Raw genomic sequence first — 20,646 nt, 5'->3', positions numbered from 1 at the left:
AAGGAACATAAGCATGTCAGGCAGGTAATAGAGTGTTTCAGAAAGGGACACATGAATACCATTAATCAGACTGTGCTTTATTTGGGAAATGAAATCACAGAGACAACACAATTACTAAGGTGACTGACACTTTTGAAAAACATCTTCTGAGTACACAGACTAGACAGCAGCTGCTCTACCCTCTGAGGATGTGGGACACTGTACCACTGAGAACAGATCACTCTCAGCAGCCACTTGAGAGCAAAAGCAGGACATCTTCAGGGAAACATCTTCCCTGAAAGGGGACAACACAGGCATATGAAGGGTGAAATGTGGAGAAGAATGCTTTGCGTGCATGACAGATGGAGGTGTTGCTCTGGAAGTAATTTAGATGGATTCCTTCTTTATTCTTGGTCCTGAATTCTTCTGAAGCCATCACTTACTCTTAGGTGGGCACTTCTGTTGGCATGGTGGAGGTGGTTGTACAGGAGGGCATTTCTGCTGGTATGAGGGAGGGGGGCATGGCTCAAAACAAGGTTCAGGGCACTTTGGGGGAGGGCAGGGCTCTGGGCACTTTCGAGGTGGGCACACAGGAGGAGGCTGGCAAGGCTGCTTGCACTGCTGCTGTTGGTAAGACATAGTGCTGGAGTCTCAGAGTCTAAAAACAATTTCATGACAGTGTTAGGGGCTAATCAATTCAAAGAAGACTGATTGAAACTTGAAATACCAGGTACCCCTCCCCCTCTCTAGAAATGAACATTATTCTATAACACTTGTTTTAGGATTTCCTGCCATTTCCATTTTTTTTCCCTTGGCATTTCCATCTCCTGGAGTAGTCTTGGTAAATCCTTCTTTGTCTCATGCTTTTTTTTCAGAATTATTTTGTTTCAATGAAACACGTCGTGAATTCACAAAGAATCAGCTTCAGTACAGGCAGCCACAAGTGTTGATACCCTGAGAAATCACAAAACCAGTTTCTGTCCCCCTCATTATGTGTATCTGCCAGCAGGTTTTTTGAGGTTGGACAATAAAAGACAGATCAGGAAAATCTCAGGCTCTAATAACTGCCAAGGTATATGGACTTTCAATCTATATCAAAATATGCATATAAAAGAGAAATATACTCCATTCAACGAACTATCAAATAAAAGGAAAGGTCACTTATCACAGTGGTCTATTGCATCCATGGCTAAATTTTTTACTACTAGGTATGTACCTTTCATCCCAAGATCAAAACTAAGTTCATGATACTTACTCCCAAAAACTCATTTCAGAAAGATGAATAAAACATAAAGACAGACCTAATCAAGAAATGTCACTCACCAGGTTCACCAAACTAGAACAGGACTTCAGTAATAGGAGTCTGCAGACATGCCGCCAAGGATCACTTTATAAGTCTGACAGGCCAGTCCAGTGGGAGAAGAAGTGACTGGTAATGGGCAGGTCCAAGAATTTCCTAGCAAAATGCAAATCAGTGTATGACTAACTGGACTGGGGCCCTACAAATGTGAAATGTCCTCTTCCTGGAAATCATCACTATTTGGTGCTGTAATTCAGTGGGTGTTCCCCCATTTCAGTTTCAGTAAGATCTCACTGATGCCCTATGTTCTTTTTCTTGATTAAAGTCAATATTTCTTTTCTTTGTTATAACTTATGTGTGCTATTTGTTCTGCTTCAGGTTAGTCATATCCATTGATGTGTTGGTCCATTTATATTCCTGTTTTGTAGGTATAATTTGTCTATGGGATGAAAGAAGGAAAGTATTAAAGGGATATTAGCTGTGGTTTTAACTTCTTTAACAAGCATGTATGGAGGTCAGATCACGTCTCCTGCCCATGTATAGTCCTTTTTTGTGAATAATGGGAAATATCTTAACCCTTTTAATGACGACATGTCAAATGACATACTTCGAGTATATATTTAGACCATTGAATGTACCTTTGAAAATAACTTTGAATACAATTTTAAAGACTACCTCAAAAGGATATACCTTCTTCTCAGCTCCTCATGGTACTTTCTACAAAATTGACCATATAATTAGTCAAAAAACAGGCCTCAACAGGTACAGAAAGATAGAAATAATCCCATGCGTGCTATCAGACCACCACGGCCTAAAACTGGTCTTCAATAACAATAAGGGAAGAATGCCCACATACACTGGAAATTGAACAATGCTCTACTCAATGATAAACTGGTCAAGGAAGAAATAAAGAAAGAAATTAAAAACTTTTTAGAATTTAATGAAAATGAAGGTACAACATACCCAAACGTGTGGGACACAATGAAAGCTGTGCTAAGAGGAAAACTCATAGCGCTGAGTGCCTGCAGAAAGAAACAGGAAAGAGCATATGTCAGCAGCTTGACAGCACACCTAAAAGCTCTAGAACAAAAAGAAGCAAATACACCCAGGAGGAGTAGAAGGCAGGAAATAATCAAACTCAGAGCTGAAATCAACCAAGTAGAAACAAAAAGGATCACAGAAAGAATCAACAAAACCAAAAGTTGGTTCTTTGAGAAAATCAACAAGATAGATAAACCCTTAGCCAGACTAACGAGAGGACACAGAGAGTGTGTCCAAATTAACAAAATCAGAAATGAAAAGGGAGACATAACTACAGATTCAGAGGAAATTCAAAAAATCATCAGATCTTACTATAAAAGCCTCTATTCAACAAAACTTGAAAATCTACAGGAAATGGACAATTTCCTAGACAGATACCAGGTCCCGAAGTTAAATCAGGAACAGATAAACCAGTGAAACAACCCCATAACTCCTAAGGAAATAGAAGCAGTCATTAAAGGTCTCCCAACCAAAAAGAGCCCAGGTCCAGATGGGTTTAGTGCAGAATTCTATCAAACCTTCATAGAACACCTCATACCAATATTATCCAAACTATTCCACAAAATTGAAACAGATGGAGCACTACCGAATTCCTTCTATGAAGCCACAATTACTCTTATACCTAAACCACACAAAGACCCAACAAAGAAAGAGAACTTCAGACCAATTTCCCTTATGAATATTGATGCAAAATACTCAATAAAATTCTGGCAAACCATATCCAAGAGCACATCAAAACAATCATCCACCATGATCAAGTAGGCTTCATCCCAGGCATGCAGGGATGGTTTAATATACGGAAAACCATCAACGTGATCCATTATATAAACAAACTGAAAGAACAAAACCACATGATCATTTCATTAGATGCATTTGACAAAATTCAACACCCCTTCATGATAAAAGTCCTGGAAAGAATAGGAATTCAAGGCCCATACCTAAACATAGTAAAAGCCATATACAGCAAACCAGTTGCTAACATTAAACTAAATGGAGAGAAACTTGAAGCAATCCCACTAAAATCAGGGACTAGACAAGGCTGCCCACTCTCTGCCTACTTATTCAATATAGTTCTTGAAGTTCTTGAAGGAGGTCAAGGGGATACAGATCAGAAAAGAAGAGGTCAAAATATCACTATTTGCAGATGATATAATAGTATATTTAAGCGATCCCAAGAGTTCCACCAGAGAACTACTAAAGCTGATAAACAACTTCAGCAAAGTGGCTGGGTATAAAATTAACTCAAATAAATCAGTAGCCTTCCTCTACACAAAAGAGAAACAAGCCGAGAAAGAAAAGAGGGAAATGACACCCTTCATAATAGACCCAAATAATATAAAGTACCTCAGTGTGACTTTAACCAAGCAAGTAAAATATCTGTACAATAAGAACTTCAAGACACTGAAGAAAGAAGTTGAAGAAGACCTCAGAAGATGGAAAGATCTCCCATGCTCATGGATTGGCAGGATTAATATAGTAAAAATGGCCATTTTACCAAAAGCGATCTACAGATTCAATGCAATCCCCATCAAAATACCAATCCAATATTCAAAGAGTTAGACAGAACAATTTGAAAATTCATCTGTAATAACAAAAAACCCAGGATAGCTAAAACTATCCTCAACAATAAAAGGATTTCAGGGGGAATCACTATCCCTGAACTCAAGCAGTATTACAGAGCAATAGTGATAAAAACTGCATGGTATTGGTACAGAGACAGACACATAGACCAATGGAATAGAATTGAAGACCCAGAAATGAACCCACACACCTATGGGCACTTGATTTTTGACAAAGGAGCCAAAACCATCCAATGGAAAAAAGATAGCATTTTCAGCAAATGGTGCTGGTTCAACTGGAGGTCAACATGTAGAAGAATGCAAATCGATCCATGCTTATCACCCTGTACAAAGCTTAAGTCCAAGTGGATCAAGGACATCCACATCAAACCAGACACACTCAAATTAATAGAAGAAAAACTAGGGAAGAATCTGGAACACATGGGCACTGGAAAAAATTTCCTGAACAAAACACCAATGGCTTATGCTCTAAGATCAAGAATTGACAAATGGGATCTCATAAAACTGCAAAGCTTCTGTAAGGCAAAGGACACTGTGGTTAGGACAAAACAGGAACCAACAGATTGGGAAAAGATCTTTACCAATCCTACAACAGATAGAGGCCTTATATCCAAAATATACAAAGAACTCAAGAAGGTAGACCACAGGGAGACAAATAACCCTATTAAAAATGGGGTTCAGAGCTAAACAAAGAATTCACAGCTGAGGAATGCCGAATGGCTGAGAAACACCTAAAGAAATGTTCAACATCTTTAGTCATACGGGAAATGCAAATCAAAACCAACCTGAGATTTCACCTCACACCAGTGAGAATGGCTAAGATCAAAAACGCAGGTGACAGCTGATGCTGGCAAGGATGTGGAGAAAGAGGAACACTCCTCCATTGTTGGTGGGGTTGCAGACTGATACAACCATTCTGGAAATCAGTCTGGAGGTTCCTCAGAAAATTGGACATTGAACCGCCTGAGGATCCAGCTATATCTCTCTTGGGCATATACCCAAACGATGCACCAACATATAACAAAGACACATGCTCCACTATGTTCATAGCAGACTTATTTATAATAGCCAGAAGTTGGAAAGAACCCAGATGCCCTTCAACAGAGGAATGGATACAGAATAAGTGGTACATCTACACAATGGAATATTACTCAGCTATCAAAAACAATGACTTTATGAAATTCGTAGGCAAATGGTTGGAACTGGAAAATATCATCCTGAGTGAGCTAACCCAATCACAGAAAGACAAACATGGTATGCACTCACTGATAAGTGGCGATTAGCCCAAATGCTTGAATTACCCTAGATGCCTAGAACAAATGAAACTCAAGACAGATGATCAAAATGTGAATGCTTCACTCCTTCTTTAAAAGGGGAACAAGAATACCCTTGGCAGGGAATAGAGAGGCAAAGATTAAAACAGAACACCTTCAGATCCTGCCCCACATGTGGCCCATACATATACAGCCACCCAAATAGACAAGATGGATGAATCAAAGAAGTGCAGGCTGACAGGAGCCAGATGTAGATCGCTCCTGAGAGACACATCCAGAATACAGCAAATACAGAGGGGAATGCCAGCAGCAAACCACTGAACTGAGAATAGGACCCCTGTAGAAGGAATCAGAGAAAGAACTGGAAGAGCTTGAAGGGGCTCGAGACCCCATATGTACAACAATACCAAGCAACCAGAGCTTCCAGGGACTAAGCTACTACCTAAAGACTATACATGGACTTACCTTGGACTCTGACCTCATAGGTAGCAATGAATATCCTAGTAAGATCACCAGTGGAAGGGGAAGCCCTGGGTCCAGTTAAGACTGAACCCCCTGTGACCTAGACTGTTGGGGGGTGGGTGGCAATGGGGGGACGGTTGGGAGGGGACCACCCATAAGGAAGGGGAGGGGGGAGGGGGATGTTTGCCCGGAAACCGGGAAAGGGAATAACACTCGAAATGTATATAAGAAATACTCAAGTTAATAAAAAAAAAAAAGACTACCACAAGAATATTTATCATGACAATAGCGGGACTATATTGTACTTGCCCCAACCATACTTTTCTTAAGGGGTTAGCATGAAGACACAGTCTCTTACAGTTCACTTCTGTGAAAAACTACTGAGATCACCTGTGTAACACAATTAGGTGAATTTTTCTTCGCTTGAACTTCCAAAAGACTAAAGACCCAGTAAAATGTACAATGAATCCCTCATATATAGTAGGCACATGTACACACACACACACACACAGACACACACACACACAGACACACACACACAAACACACACACACACACACACACACACACACACACACACACACACACACACACCCTATGCTCACAAAGGCCTACTGGGGGTGAGAGAGTGAAGACTGGGCAGAGATAGTCAGACAGTCACACACAATGACACATACACAGAAAGACCATTAGTCATACATTTTAGTCTCCCTGGTAATTACATATATCATTTCTGAATATCTAAGACCTTAATAAAAATCATCATCATTTTATTTTTTTGATATTTTTATTAACTTGAGTATTTCTTATTTACATTTCGAGTGTTATTCCCTTTCCCGGTTTCCGGGCCAACATCCCCCTAATCCCTCCCCCTCCACTTCTTTATGGGTGTTCCCCTTCCCACCCTTCCCCCATTGCCACCCTCCCCGCAACAATCATGTTCACTGGGGGTTCAGTCTTAGCAGGACCAAGGGCTTCCCCTTCCACTGGTGATCTTACTAGGATACTCATTGCTACCTATGAGGTCAGAGTCCAGGGTCAGTCCATGTATAGTCTTTAGGTAGTGGCTTAGTCCCTGGAAGTTCTGGTTGCTTGGCATTGTTGTTCATATGGGGTCTCGAGCCCCTTCAAGCTCTTCCAGATCTTTCTCTGATTCCTTCAACGGGGGTCCTGTTCTCAGTTCAGTGTTTTGCTGCTGGCATTCGCCTATGTATTTGCTCTATTCTGGCTGTGTCTCTCAGGAGAGATCTACATCCAGCTCCTGTCTACCTGCACTTCTTTGCTTCATCCATCTTGTCTAATTGGGTGGCTGTATCTGTATAGGCCACATGTGGGGCAGGCTCTGAATGGGTGTTCCTGCTGTGTCTTTTTTAATCTTTGCCTCTCTATTCCCTGCCAAGGGTATTCTTGTTCCCCTTTTAAAGAAGGAGTGAAGCATTCACATTTTGGTCATCCTTCTTGAGTTTCATGTGTTCTATGCATCTAGGGTAATTCAATAAATTGGGCTAATATCCACTTATCAATGAGTGCATACCATGTTTGTCTTTCTGTGATTGGGTAGCTCACTCAGGATGATATTTTCCAGTTCCAACCATTTGCCTACGAATTTCATAAACTCGTTGTTTTTGATAGCTGAGTAATATTCCATTGTGTAGATGTACTACTTTTTCTGTATCCATTCCTCTGTTGAAGGGCATCTGGGTTCTTTCCAGCTTCTGGCTATTATAAATAAGGCTGCGATGAACATAGTGGAGCATGTGTCTTTTTTATATGTTGGGGCATCTTTTGGGTATATGCCCAAGAGAGGTATAGCTGGATCTTCAGGCAGTTCAATGTCCAATTTTCTGAGGAACCTCCAGAATGATTTCCAGAATGGTTGTACCAGTCTGCAATCCCACCAACAATGGAGGAGTGTTCCTCTTTCTCCACATCCTTGCCAGCATTTGCTGTCACCTGAGTTTTTGATATTAGCCATTCTCACTGGTGTGAGGTGAAATCTCAGGATTGTTTTGATTTGCATTTCCCTTATGACTAAAGATGTTGAACATTTCTTTAGGTGTTTCTCAGCCATTCGGCATTCCTAGCTGTGAATTCTTTGTTTAGCTCTGAACCCCATTTTTAAATAGGGTTATTTGTCTCCCTGCGGCCTAACTTCTTAAGTTCTTTGTATATTTAATCATCATCATTTTAAAACTGCCAATATAAATTAAAACTTTACTGTTTTTGTAAGTTTTGATTGACTATTCTGTACTATTTAAAAAGGCCAGTTTGGGTGATACAAATTTTGAACCAATATCAGATAATTATATAGTTTTAAAAACATTGAAAATATTTGAAATTTTATTCAATGTCATAAAAATATTCAAGTAGTAATTAAATATATTTCAACATCATAATAATTTTATTTTCAAGGATTTTTTTGTTGCTGTTGCATAGATAGTTGATTTAGATTGTTATTTTGGTTTATTTTTAATGTTTGCTTCTTTTTTAATAATTTTATTTTTCTTGGATATTTTTGTATTTACGTTTCAAGTGTTATCCCCTTTCCCTCTCTCCCTTATGCCACCCCTGTCTCCCTGGTTCAGTGAGGATACTCCCATTCCCACCCACCCACTCCCACCTCAAAGCCCTGGCATTATCCTACATTGGGGAAACAAGCCTTCACGGGTCCAAGGGCTTCTTCTCCCATTGATGCTGAACAATGCCATCCTCTGCCACACATGTGGCTGGAGCCATGGGTCCCTGCATGTGTACATTTGTTAGTGGTTTAGTCCCTGGGAACTCTGGTGGGGTCTGGTTGGTTGATATTGTTGTCTTCCTATGGTGTTACAAACCACTTTAGCTCCTTCAGTCTTTTCCCTAACTCCTCCATTGGGGTGCTCTTGTTCAGTCCAATGGTTAAGTGCAACCATCCTCATCTGTATTAGTAGGGAGGCTCTAAGGAGACACCAATATCTGTCTCCTGTCATCAAGCACTTTTTGGCATCAGCAATAGTGACTGGAGTTGGTGGCTGCATATGGGATCCCCAGGTGGGGCAGTCTCTGGATGACATTTTCTTCAGTTGAAGGCGCTTTGACCTCCTTTTGTTGTCTAATTACTCTGGCTAGGACTTCAAGTACCATATAGAATAACTAACAAGAGAGTGGGCAGCCATGTCTAGTCCCTGATTTTAGTGGGATTTCTTCAAGTTTCTCTCCATTTAGTTTAATGTTAGCTACTGGTTTGCTGGATATGGCTTTTACTATGTATAGGTATGGACCTTGAGTTCCTGATCTTTCCAAGACTTTTAACATGAAGGGCTATCGAATTTTGTTAAATGCCTTCTCATTATCTAATGAGATGATCATGGGGGTTTTATTTGAATTTGTTTATATAGTGGATTTTGTTGTTGAATTTCTGTATATTCAACCCTCCCTGCATGCCTCAAAACATGCCTACTTGAACATGATGAATGATCATTTTGATGTGTTCTTGGGTTAGATTTGCAAGGATTTTATTGAGTATTTTTGCATTGATGTTCATAAGGGAGATTGATCTGAAGTACTCTTTCCTTGTTGGGTCTTTGTGTGATTTAAGTATAAGAGTAATTGTGCCATCTTAGAACAAATTGGGTAATGTTCCTTCTGTTTCTATTTTTGTGGAATACTTTGGACAGTATTAGTATAAGGACTTCTTTGAAAGTCTGATAGAATTGTGCACTAATCCCATCTGGTCCTGGGCTCTTTTTGGTTGGGAGACTTTAATAACTGATTCTATTTCTTTAGGGGTTATGGGACTGTTTAGATGGTTTGATCCTGATTAAACTTGGTACCTAGTATCTCTCTAGAAAATTGTCTATTTCCTCCAGATTTTCTCGTTTTGTTGGGTATACATTTTTGTAGTAAGATATGATAATTTTTTTAATTTTCCCAGTTTCTGTTGTTATGCCTCCCTTTTCATTTCTGATTTTTTTAAATTTGGATACTGTGTCTCTGTGCTCACTGGTTTGTCTAGCTAAGGATTTATCTATCTTTTTGATTTTCTCAAAGAACCAGCTCCTGGTTTTGTTGATTTTTTGTATACTTATTTTGTTTCTGCCTGGATGATTTCAGTTGTGAGTTTGATAATTTCCTGCTGTCTATTCCTCTTAGGTGTATTTCCTTCTTTTTGTTTTAGAGCTCTCAGGTGTGCTGTCAAGCTGCTAGAGTATGCTCTATCCAGTTTCTTTTTGAAGGCACTCAGAGCTATGAGTTTTCCTCTTACCACTGCTTTCATTGTGACTCATACATTTGAGTATGTTGTGCATTCATTTACATTAAATTCTAAAAGTCTTTAATTTCTTAATTTATTTTTCCCTTGATCAAGTTATTAAGTAGAGCATTGTTCAGCTTCCATGTATATGTGGCCTTTCTGTTGTTATTGTTGTTATTGAAGCCCAGCCATAGTCCGTGGTGATCTGATGAATGCATGGGATTATTTCAGTCTTCTGGCGTCTGTTGAGGCCTGTTTTGTGACCGATAATATGGTCAATTTTGGAGAAGATACCATGAATTGCTGAGAAGCTATATTCTTTAGTTTTAGGATGAAATGCCCTATAAATTCTGTCAAATTCATTTGGTTCATAACTTCTGTTAGTTTCACACTCTGCTTCCATGATCTGTCCATTGATGAGAGTGGGGTGGTGAAGTCTCCCACTATTATTTTGTGTGGGGCAATGTATACTTTGAACTTTAGTAAGGTTTCTTTTATGAATGTAGGTGCCCTTGTATTTGGAGCATAGATATTCAGAATTGACAGTTCATCTTGGTAGAATTTTATTTTTGATGAGTATGAAGTGCCCTTCCTTATCCTTTTTGATATCTCTTGGTTGAAAGTCAATTTTATTCTATATTAGAATGGTTACTCATGTTTGGTTTTTTGAGCCATTTGCTTGGAAAATTTATACCAGCCTTTTACTCTGAGGTAGTGTCTGTCTTTGTCGCTGAGATGCATTTCCTGTAATAAGCAAAATGCTGGTTCTTATTTATGTATTCATTCTGTTAATCTATGTATTTTTATTGGGCAATTGAGTCCAATGATGTTAAGAGATATTAAATAGTAGTGCTTGTTGTTTCCTGCTATTTTTGTTGTTAGAGGCAGAATTATGGTTGTGTGGCTATCTTCTTCTGGGTTTGTTGCAAGAAGGTTGCTTTCTTGCTTTTTCTGGGGTGTAGTTTCTCTCCTTGTGTTGGGGATTTCCATCTGTTATCCTTCGTAGAGCTGGATTTGTGGAAAGATATATTTGTTTTTGTCATGGAATATTTTGGTTTCTCCATCTATGGTAATTGAGAGTTTTGCTGGATATAGTAGCCTGGGATGGCATTTGTGTTCTCTTAGGGTCTGAATGGCATCTTCCATCTATAGGAATTTGATTTCACAAAGGTTTATAGAGAGATGCTGGTTTCAATGGAAACACTATGTGTGAGAGAAGAATGTGGAAAGTTTTCTGAACAAAGCTACAATGAATTCAAGCATGAGTTCAATGAAGTATTTTATATTATAAAATATCTACGCAATATAATTATACTTTCACCATAAAATATGGTAAATGATCTAGGTGTGAGATATATTGACCTCGGTTTGAACTTACACCAATGCTCATATAAATCATTGTACCCCTCATTATATATACTATGATGAAATATAGTAAAAACATAAAAGAAATCTCCAATTAAATTTAATTTCATGCTATAAAAGATCCTTAACACAATGATACACCCAGATAGATGCTGTAAATACACATGGGGATTGAACAATTTTCTTTTAAATGATTACAAAAAATCAAACAATGTATAAAACTGAAAGTTCTCAGAATTGAACCTATCAGAACACAGGATTTAAAACAAAGGCAGTTATAAAAAAATTATAGGAATGAATGCCTACAACATCCAATCTGGGATTAATATCAAAGATAACCAAAAACTCCAGAGAGTGAGAAAGACAGACAGACAGACACACACACACACACACACACACACACACACACACACACACACACAGAGAGAGAGAGAGAGAGAGAGAGAGAGAGAGAGCCTGCCTGTACCTCCATCTCCAGACCATCTGATACCCTCTTCTGGGACATCAAGCATTGCCTAACCCACTCACAGACACATATAGATACACATAATTGATGGAATAAAGTGGAGATGGCTCCAGTGGGAGAAGTGGTAGGGAGGACAATACAGAAACAAGAGAGACAAAAGACAAATAATAATAAGGTGATTTGAAAACACCCCAAAGAATCATATTACTTTGTATTTATATAAGATTTACTGAATTTAATTTATCCTACACTAAGGACACAGGACTCACATAATCCAGCTGGTATTTCACTGAACATCTGTTCCTTGCAGTCTACCTTTCATGGCTACAGAAAATATTATATAATATGCCAATAGAGGGAATCAGTTAAACAGTTCCATATACCTATATATCCTAGGAACCACAAAAATCACAGGCATGGTAATATTCTATGTGGAATTCATATGTTGGGGACAATTGATGACTGTCCAATTTGATGTAGTTTTCACTCAAGAGAAATGGATACATAGCTGATGTTAAAAATTAGCCAGCATCTGGGGCTTATGGGGTAATTTTTAAAAGGAAAACAGATTATGGGGAGGCCAGGCACAGTGATATAAACACACTCCAACTCCTGCATCTGTAACTCAGAAAATGTTCTTGACAAGAACAAGAATATTGGGGAGGGGATGTAAAACTGTCTCTCATGGAAATGGATGCATACACAAGCCCTGAACAACAGCAGCATCAAAGGCATATTGCAGAAGCAAGTTGGAAAATCACATAGAGTTCGTCTTTTAGAAAAGTATGGGAAAGTAATGACTCTACCAAAAGGACATTGACCTCACCCATAGATGAGCTGGCTGTCTTGTTGGTTGTTCAGTATAACATGGTCAGCCTTAAAACCAAAGGACTCAGGAAGTTGCATATGTATGTGTATATTGTATATATGTATGTGTATTATATTTGTACACACACATGTGTGTGCACACAACAATTAGCAATAAGAAAGGGAGATTAGTAATTTGAATGTGTAGAACACATGGGAAGTATACAAGCGAACTTAGGTAGAAGGGCCTAGAAGGAATAAAGATGGAGCTAAAGTTATGTGTTTGTTTCAATTAAAAACATAATTTAAAATTTAAAATATAATTTAAAAATTAAAATTAAAGCTGAGAAGTGGCTACATACACATTTGTTAATTGGGAAACTTTATTTTATAAAATGAACACTTTATAATATAAATTTAATAAGCCAATGAAAAACATGGCACCATGTAGTTTGTGAATGAATTATAACAGGTTAATTCACTTAAGAAATCTTTTTAAAGACCTTTTTAATTTATTTTTTATTATGTGTATTATTAGCTTGGCTTTCTGGTTTTTGTTATTGTCTTGGTTTGTTTGCTTTCCTGCGAGTAGTTCATCTGTAATTTTTCTATTAATTAGTGTATTTATTCACTTTACATCCTAATTGCTGCCTCCCCTCCTCACAATGCACCCCTGACACAATTCATCCCCTATACCCCTTCTCCTCTGAAAACGTAGAGGCTACCTGGTTCTCCTCCCATCCTGGAACATCAAGTTTCTGCAATGGTAGGGTTAGCATTGAAAGGAAGAAAGAAAGAAAGAAAGAAAGAAAGAAAGAAAGAAAGAAAGAAAGAAAGAGAGGAAGGAAGGAAGAAAGAAAGAAAGAAAGAGAGGAAGGAAGGAAGGAAGAAAGAAAGAAAGAAAGAAAGAAAGAAAGAAAGAAATAAAGAAGCAAGGAAAGAAGCAAAGAAACAAGGCTGAACAAGTTATCAATAAAAAAAAACAACCCAAACAAAAATAGAAGCTACAAACATGAAACAAAAATTTCCAAGGGAAAAAATATTATTGCCTGAGGAGGGTTTCTAACAATGTTTAACATTGTTACTCACAGAGGAAATGCAAATCTAAATTTGAATTCCATCTCACTTTAATGAGAACAGGTACCATGAAGAAATCAAATGACTCTATCCAGCAGCTGTCTAAAACAGATGCAGACACCCACAGCCAAACATTGGACAGAGGTTAGGGACTCTAAGGGAAGATTGGGGAAAGGATATAAGGCTCCAAATAGGATACAAACTCCACAGGAAGAAGAACAGAGTCAACTAACCTAGACCTCTGGGAGGTTTCAGAAACTGAACCGCCAATCAAAGAATACACAGGGTTGGAAGGAGGCCCCCAGCACTTATGTAGCACTTATGTAGCATATGTGCAGGTCAATCTCCATGTGGGACCCCTAATAACTAAAGCAGAGGCTTTCTTTAAAGCTGTAGCCTGACTATGGTATCCTTTTCCCAGCACAGCTGCCACGTCTGGCCTCAGTGGGAGAGGATATGTCTAATCTTGTAAAGACATGATGCACCAGGGTTAGGGGGATAGCCAGGGGATGTCCCACTTTCTCAGAGAAGGGGGAGAGTCTCAGTGAGGGGGAACTGGGAAGGCACAGCTCTTGGGATGTAAATCAATTAACTAAGTTAAAAATAAATAAAATGGCAAGTGCTAGTAAAGAAGATGAGAAAATAACAAACTCTTACTCATTATTGATAGGAGTGAAAAGTGGTGAAGTCACGATGAATATCGATGTTGACACCTCAAAAAGCTAGAAATAGAATTATTCTGATGTAGCCATTCCACTCCAGAGCATAGGCCCAAAGCCATATTCTCCCAGATATTTGACAGTTCTGTTCACAATTACTATACTATAGAATCAACCTGTTTCCCATCATCTAATAAATTCCACAATAGAATTTTTATTCAGCGTAAGCAAAATGTAACTATGAAATTAGCAGGTAAATGGATGAAACTAAAAACACAACAAAAACAAAAACAAAACAACAAACAAAGAAAAAACTAAAACAATAAAAAGCAAAACCCAAATTGTAGTAAGAAAGCTGGGCATAAAGAAGCAACTGCCCAAAGTTTTCTTTTATACATGTGCCTTGGCCTCTAATAATTAATTGTATTCATTTAGTTTAGAATTCCTGGAAAGGTCAGAAGTCTGAAAAGTGACTATTGGGAAGTGGTTGCATGAAGAGGAGGAGAGGTAAATAGTAGAACACAGAAAATATGAAATGAGATATATGGAATAACTGGGATGATATGTTTGAATAGAGGAAGACATCTTGCATATTGGTTGCTTAATATAAGAAATCAGGATAGAGATGTGTTAGAAGCCTCCTCCATATCAATTAACTTTCATAGTGCTAGAAGATGCTACTTATGCTGAGTGAAAAGGCATCAATGCTCTTACCTAACTGTACCCCAGAAATTTTGGTATCACCCTACCAGTCAAGATAAACCCACTTCAGCAACAGTACCACGACTGCTGTGACACTAAACCAATCACTTTATGATTAGCCTAGAAACCCTTTCCATCATATATACACTCACTTGGTATTGTAAAGACACTCAAAAGTTCATGGGACGAGAAGACATATGATTGAGAGGAACTTAAGTTCTTAATTCTCCTGTTAGTGAATTAAAATAATATGAAGACAACTTCTGAATATACATTCTATTAGTTGTTATTCGGATTATATGATAAAAAACAACTTTGAGGAGGACATGATAATTTTGTCTTTCGGTTTGAGAAGGGATGTGGTCCAGCCTGGTGGGGAAGATATTGTAAAAAGATGGTGACTAGACTAGCATAAGAGGCCAAGAAATGATATTTCATTAATACAGGACGATAGGAAGTTGGGACAGGTTAAAAATCTCAAAATTTCATATTTGAATACACTATGTTTTTTAATGACATGTGCAGTCATTGCCTGGAAAGTGTTTTCTTTGCTTGTTTGTTTGTTTGTTTGTTTTTTCCTTCTTTATTAACTTGAGTATTTATTTACATTTCAATTGTTATTCCCCTTCCTGGTTTCCAGGCCAATATCCCCCTAACCCCCCCTCCCCTTCTCTATGGGTGTTCCCTTCTCCATCCTCCCTGAATTACCGCCCTCCCCGCAACAATCACATTTACTGGGGGTTCAGTCTTGGCAGTACCAAGGACTTCCCCTTCCACTGGTGCTCTTACTAGGATATTCATTGCTACCTATGAGGTTGGAACCGAGGGTCAATCCATGTATAGTCTTTAGGAAGTGGCTTAGTCCCTGGAAGCTCTAGTTGCTTGGCATTGTTGTTCATATGGGGTCTCGAACCCCTTTAAGCTCTTCCAGGCCTTTCTCTGATTCCTTCAACGGGGGTCCCGTTTTCAGTTCAGTGATTTGCTGCTGGCATTCGGCTATGAATTTGCTGTATTCTGCTTGTGTCTCTCAGGAGAGATCTACATCCGGATCCTGTCGGCCCGCACTTCTTTGCATCATCCATCTTGTCTAATTGAGAAGCTGTATATGTGTGGGCCACATGAAGGACAGGCTCTGAATGGGTTTTCCTTCAGTCTCTGTTTTAATCTTTGCCTCTCCCTTCCCTGCCAAGGGTATTCTTTTTCTTCATTTAAAGAAGGAGTGAAGCATTCACATTTTGATAATCCGTCTTGAGTTTCGTTTGTTCTAGGGATCTAGGGTAATTCAAGCATTTGGACTAATAGCCACTTATCAATGAGTGCATACCATGTATGTCTTTCTGTGATTGGGTTAGCTCACTCAGGATGATATTTTCCAGTTCCAACCATTTGCCTACGAATTTCATAAACTCGTTGTTTTTGATAGCTGAGTAATATTCCATTGTGTAGAAGTACCATATTTTCTGTATCCATTCCTCTGTTGAAGGGCATCTGGGTTATTTCCAGTTTCTGCCTATTATAAATAAAGCTGCAATGAACATAGTGGAGCATGTGTCTCTTTTATATGTTGGGGCATCTTTTGGGTATATGCCCAAGAGAGGTATAGCTGGATCCTCAGGCAGTTCAATGTCCAATTTTCTGAGGAACCTCCAGACTAATTTCCAGAATGGTTGTACCCGTCTGCAATCCCACCAACAATGGAGGAGTGTTCCTCTTTCTCCACATCCTCGCCAGCATCTGCTGTCACCTGAGTTTTTGATCTTAGCCATTCTCACTAGTGTGAGGTGAAATCTGAGGGTTGTTTTGATTTGCATTTCCCTTATGACTAAAGATGTTACACATTTCTTTAGGTGTTTCTCAGCCATTCGGCATTCCTCAGCTGTGAATTCTATGTTTAGCTCTGAACCCCATTTTTTAATAGGGTTTTTTGTCTCCCTGCGGTCTACCTTCTTGAGTTCTTTGTATATTTTGGATATAAGGCCTCTATCTGTTGTAGGATTGGTAAAGATCTTTTCCCAATGTGTTGGTTGCCATTTTGTCCTAACAACAGTGTCCTTTGCCTTACAGAAGCTTTGCAGTTTTATGAGATCCCATTTGTCGACTCTTGTTCTTAGAGCATAAGCCATTGATGTTTTGTTCAGGAAATTTTCTCCAGTGCCCATTTGTTCGAGATTCTTCCCCATTTTTTCTTCTACTAGTTTGAGTGTATCTAGTTTGATGTGGAGGTTCTTGATCCATGTGGACTTAAGCTTTGTACAAGGTGATAAGAATGGATCAATCTGCATTCTTCTACATGCTGACCTCCAGTTGAACCAGCACCATTTGCTGAAAATGCTATCTTTTTTCCATTGGATGGGTTTGGTTCCTTTGTCAAAAATCAAGTGACCATATGTGTGTGGGTTCCTTTCTGGGTTTTCAATTCTATTCTACTGGTCTATCTGTCTGTCTGTGTACCAACACCATGCAGTTTTTATCACTATTTCTCTGTAATACTGCTTGAGTTCAGGGATAGTGATTCCCCGGAAATCCTTTTATTGTTGAGGATAGTTTTAGCTATCCTGGGTTTTTTGTTATTCCAGATGAATTTGCAAATTGTTCTGTCTAACTCTTTGAAGAATTGGCTTGGTATTTTGATGGGGATTGCATTGAACCTGTAGATCGCTTTTGGTAAAATGGCCATTTTTACTATATTAATCCTGCCAATCCCTGAGCAAGGGAGCTCTTTCCATCTTCTGAGATTTTCAATTTCTTTCTTCAGAGGCTTGAAGTTCTTATCCTACAGATCTTTCACTTGTTTGGTTAAGGTCTCACTGAGGTATTTTATATTATTTGGGTCTATTATGAAGGGTGTCATTTCCCTAATTTCTTTCTCGGCTTGTTTCTCTTTTCTGTAGATGAAGGCTACTGATGTATTTGAGTTAATTTTATACCCAGCCACTTTGCTGAAGGTGTTTATCAGGTTTAGTAGTTCTCTTATGGATCGTTTGGGATCACTTAAATATACTATCATATCCTCTGCAAACAGTGATACTTTGACTTCTTCTTTTCCAATCTATATCCTTTTGATCTCCATTTGTTATCTGATTGCTCTAACTAGAACTTCAAGAACTATATTGAATAAGTATGGAGAGAGTGGGCAGCCTTGTCTAGTCCCTGATTTTAGTGGGATTGCTTCAAGTTTCTCTCCATTTAGTTTAATATTAGCTTCTGGTTTGCTGTATATGGCTTTTACTATGTTTAGGTATGGGCCTTGAATTCCTATTCTTTCCAGGACTTTTATCATGAAGGTGTGTTGAATCTTGTTAAATGCTTTCTCAGCATCTAATGAAATGATCATATGGATTTTATCTTTCAGTTTGTTTATATAGTGGATTACATTGATGGTTTTCCGTGTATTAAATCATCCCTGCATGCCTGGGATGAAACCTACTTGATCATGATGGATGATTGTTTTGATGTGCTCTTGGATTTGGTTTGCAAGAATTTTATTGGGTATTTTTGCGTCGATCTTCATAAGGGAAATTGGTCTGAAGTACACTTTCTTTGTTTGTTCTTTGTATGGTTTAGGTATAAGAGTAATTGTGGCTTCATAGAAGGAAGTCAGTAGTGCTCCATCTGTTTCAATTTTGTGGAATAATTTGGATAGTATTGGTAGGAGGTCTCCTATGAAGGTCTGATAGAATTCTGCACTAAACCCATCTGGACCTGGGCTCTTTTTTGTTGGTAGACTGTTAATGACTGCTTCTATTTCTTTAGGAATTATGGGGTTGTTTAAATGGTTTACCTGTTCCTGATTTAACTTTGGTAACTGGTATCTGTCTAGGAAATTGTCCATTTCCTGCAGATTTTCAAGTTTTGTTGAATATAGGCTTTTTGTAGTAGAATCTGATGATTTTTTGAATTTCCTCTGATTCTGTAGTTATGTCTCCCTTTTCTGTTCTGATTTTCTTAATTTGGACACACTCTCTGTGTCCTCTTGTTAGTCTGGCTAAGGGCTTATCTATTTTGTTCATTTTCTCAAAGAACCAGGTTTTGGTTCTGTTGATTTAATGATATCTGTTCTAACAATTCTGAGATAGAATCTCAAATTTATCTACTAATTTTTTAATTGTTTATCTACATTTCACATGTTATCCACTTCCTTGTTTCCCCTCTGAAAACTCCCCATTTCATGCCCTCCCCAGCCCCTACCTCCTTGGTGGTGCTCTCCCACCCATCCAATCATTCCTGCCCCACTCACTTAGTATTCTCCTATGCTGGGGCATCAAGCCTTCACAGGACTAAGGGCTTCCCCTTCCATTGATACCAGACAAAGATATCCTCTGCTACATATGTAGCTGGAGCCATGGGTCCCTCCATGTGTACTCTTTAGTTTGTGGTTTAGTCCCTGGGAGCTCTAGGGGTTCTAGTTGGTTGATATTGTTGTTCCTCCTATGGGGTTGCAAATCCCTTCAGCTCCTCAGTCCTTCCCATAACTCCTCTATTGGGTTCCCCATGTTTGTTCTAATGGATGGCTGCAACCTCAAATTTAGATTTGCATTTTCTTTATGGGTAATGTTGTTGAACACTGTTAGAAATCTTATCATACATCAATATTTATTCCTTTGGAAATTCTCATTTTATATTTGTAGGTATTTTTGATTATTGTAGATATTATTGTAGGTGTTTTGTTGATATTTGATTAGTTTTATTTATTATTTATTTATTAAGTTTTTTTGAGACAGAATTCCTCTGTATAATCTGTGTAGTACCTACTGTCCTTGAACTTGCTCTGTAGATCAGGATGGTGTGTGTGCATGTGTTAACCACCTAAATTTCTGCTACTGTCATGACAAGCAGTCTTGTGATTAGCTTCAAATGTGAGTTCAAATATATATCTGAAATATGTCATTTGACATGCAGTCCTGAAGAATGTCATGATAAGACCAAAAACAATTAGTATCCACTAAAAAAGGCATATACTATTTTCCAATATTCAGAAAAAAATATTGTCAGGAAGGAGACATGAATTGACTCTAGGCACAGGGTTTTCATACATGAAGCTAAAACCACAAATTTTTTTAAATACTTTTTTCAGTCTATAGGCAAATTATATTAAAAAAAGAAGTGAGCAAAGGCAACAGAGACTATTAATAAGCTAAAGTAGAACAAATAAAATACATAATTCAGGACATATGAGAGTTGTAACAGAGGAAAAAATAACATTGGCTACAATCACAAAAGAGCACATAGGCAACCAGTTAGATCTTACTGAAACTTAAAACAGGGAAGGACTCAATGAGTCACAGCTCCCAACAGTGATGGTGTCCAGGAACAGGATGTTTCCCATTTTGTAGAGTCCTAGTCAAGCCAGTCATGAGTGCATTTGCATTTTGGTTTGGAAATTTTGGGACCTGCCCACTCTCAGTCATCTCTGCCTCCACTGGGATAGCCAGCCAGTTCTATAAATTGGTCCTTGACTGTATGACTGCAGACTCCTGATAGTCACATCCTAGACTACTTTGGAGAACCTGGTGAGTATCTTTTCTTGAGTTGGTCTATCATTTTGTTCTTTTTATGTGCTGTAGTCAATTTTGACAGAGTAAGTGTCTTGAGTTCAGTTTTGGTTATGGGATGAATGGGACCTACCTAGCAGTAAGAAATTTCACAGTGGATACAACAGTCAACGGTGATACATGGCTTTCCTTTACATATAATAACTTGTAG

At 38.4% G+C, this 20,646-nt stretch overlaps 1 protein-coding gene across 1 annotated transcript; it reads right to left on the bottom strand.

The window, feature by feature from the left end:
- Positions 1-414: 414 nt before the first annotated feature.
- Positions 415-618, bottom strand: LOC103691627 (small proline-rich protein 2E-like). Its single transcript, XM_008761257.2, has one exon. It carries the CDS (start codon positions 616-618, stop codon positions 415-417), a length of 204 nt encoding a protein of 67 aa, XP_008759479.1.
- Positions 619-20,646: the final 20,028 nt, after the last annotated feature.

This window comes from Rattus norvegicus, chromosome 2, assembly GCF_036323735.1.
Source record: "Rattus norvegicus strain BN/NHsdMcwi chromosome 2, GRCr8, whole genome shotgun sequence".
NCBI classification, from domain to species: Eukaryota; Metazoa; Chordata; class Mammalia; order Rodentia; family Muridae; genus Rattus; species Rattus norvegicus.
This window is presented reverse-complemented; position numbering and strand designations above follow the sequence as displayed.

Excerpts from the sequence above, each read along its gene's own strand:
- LOC103691627 (XM_008761257.2), bottom strand. The coding sequence starts at position 618 with ATGTCTTACCAACAGCAGCAGTGCAAGCAGCCTTGCCAGCCTCCTCCT.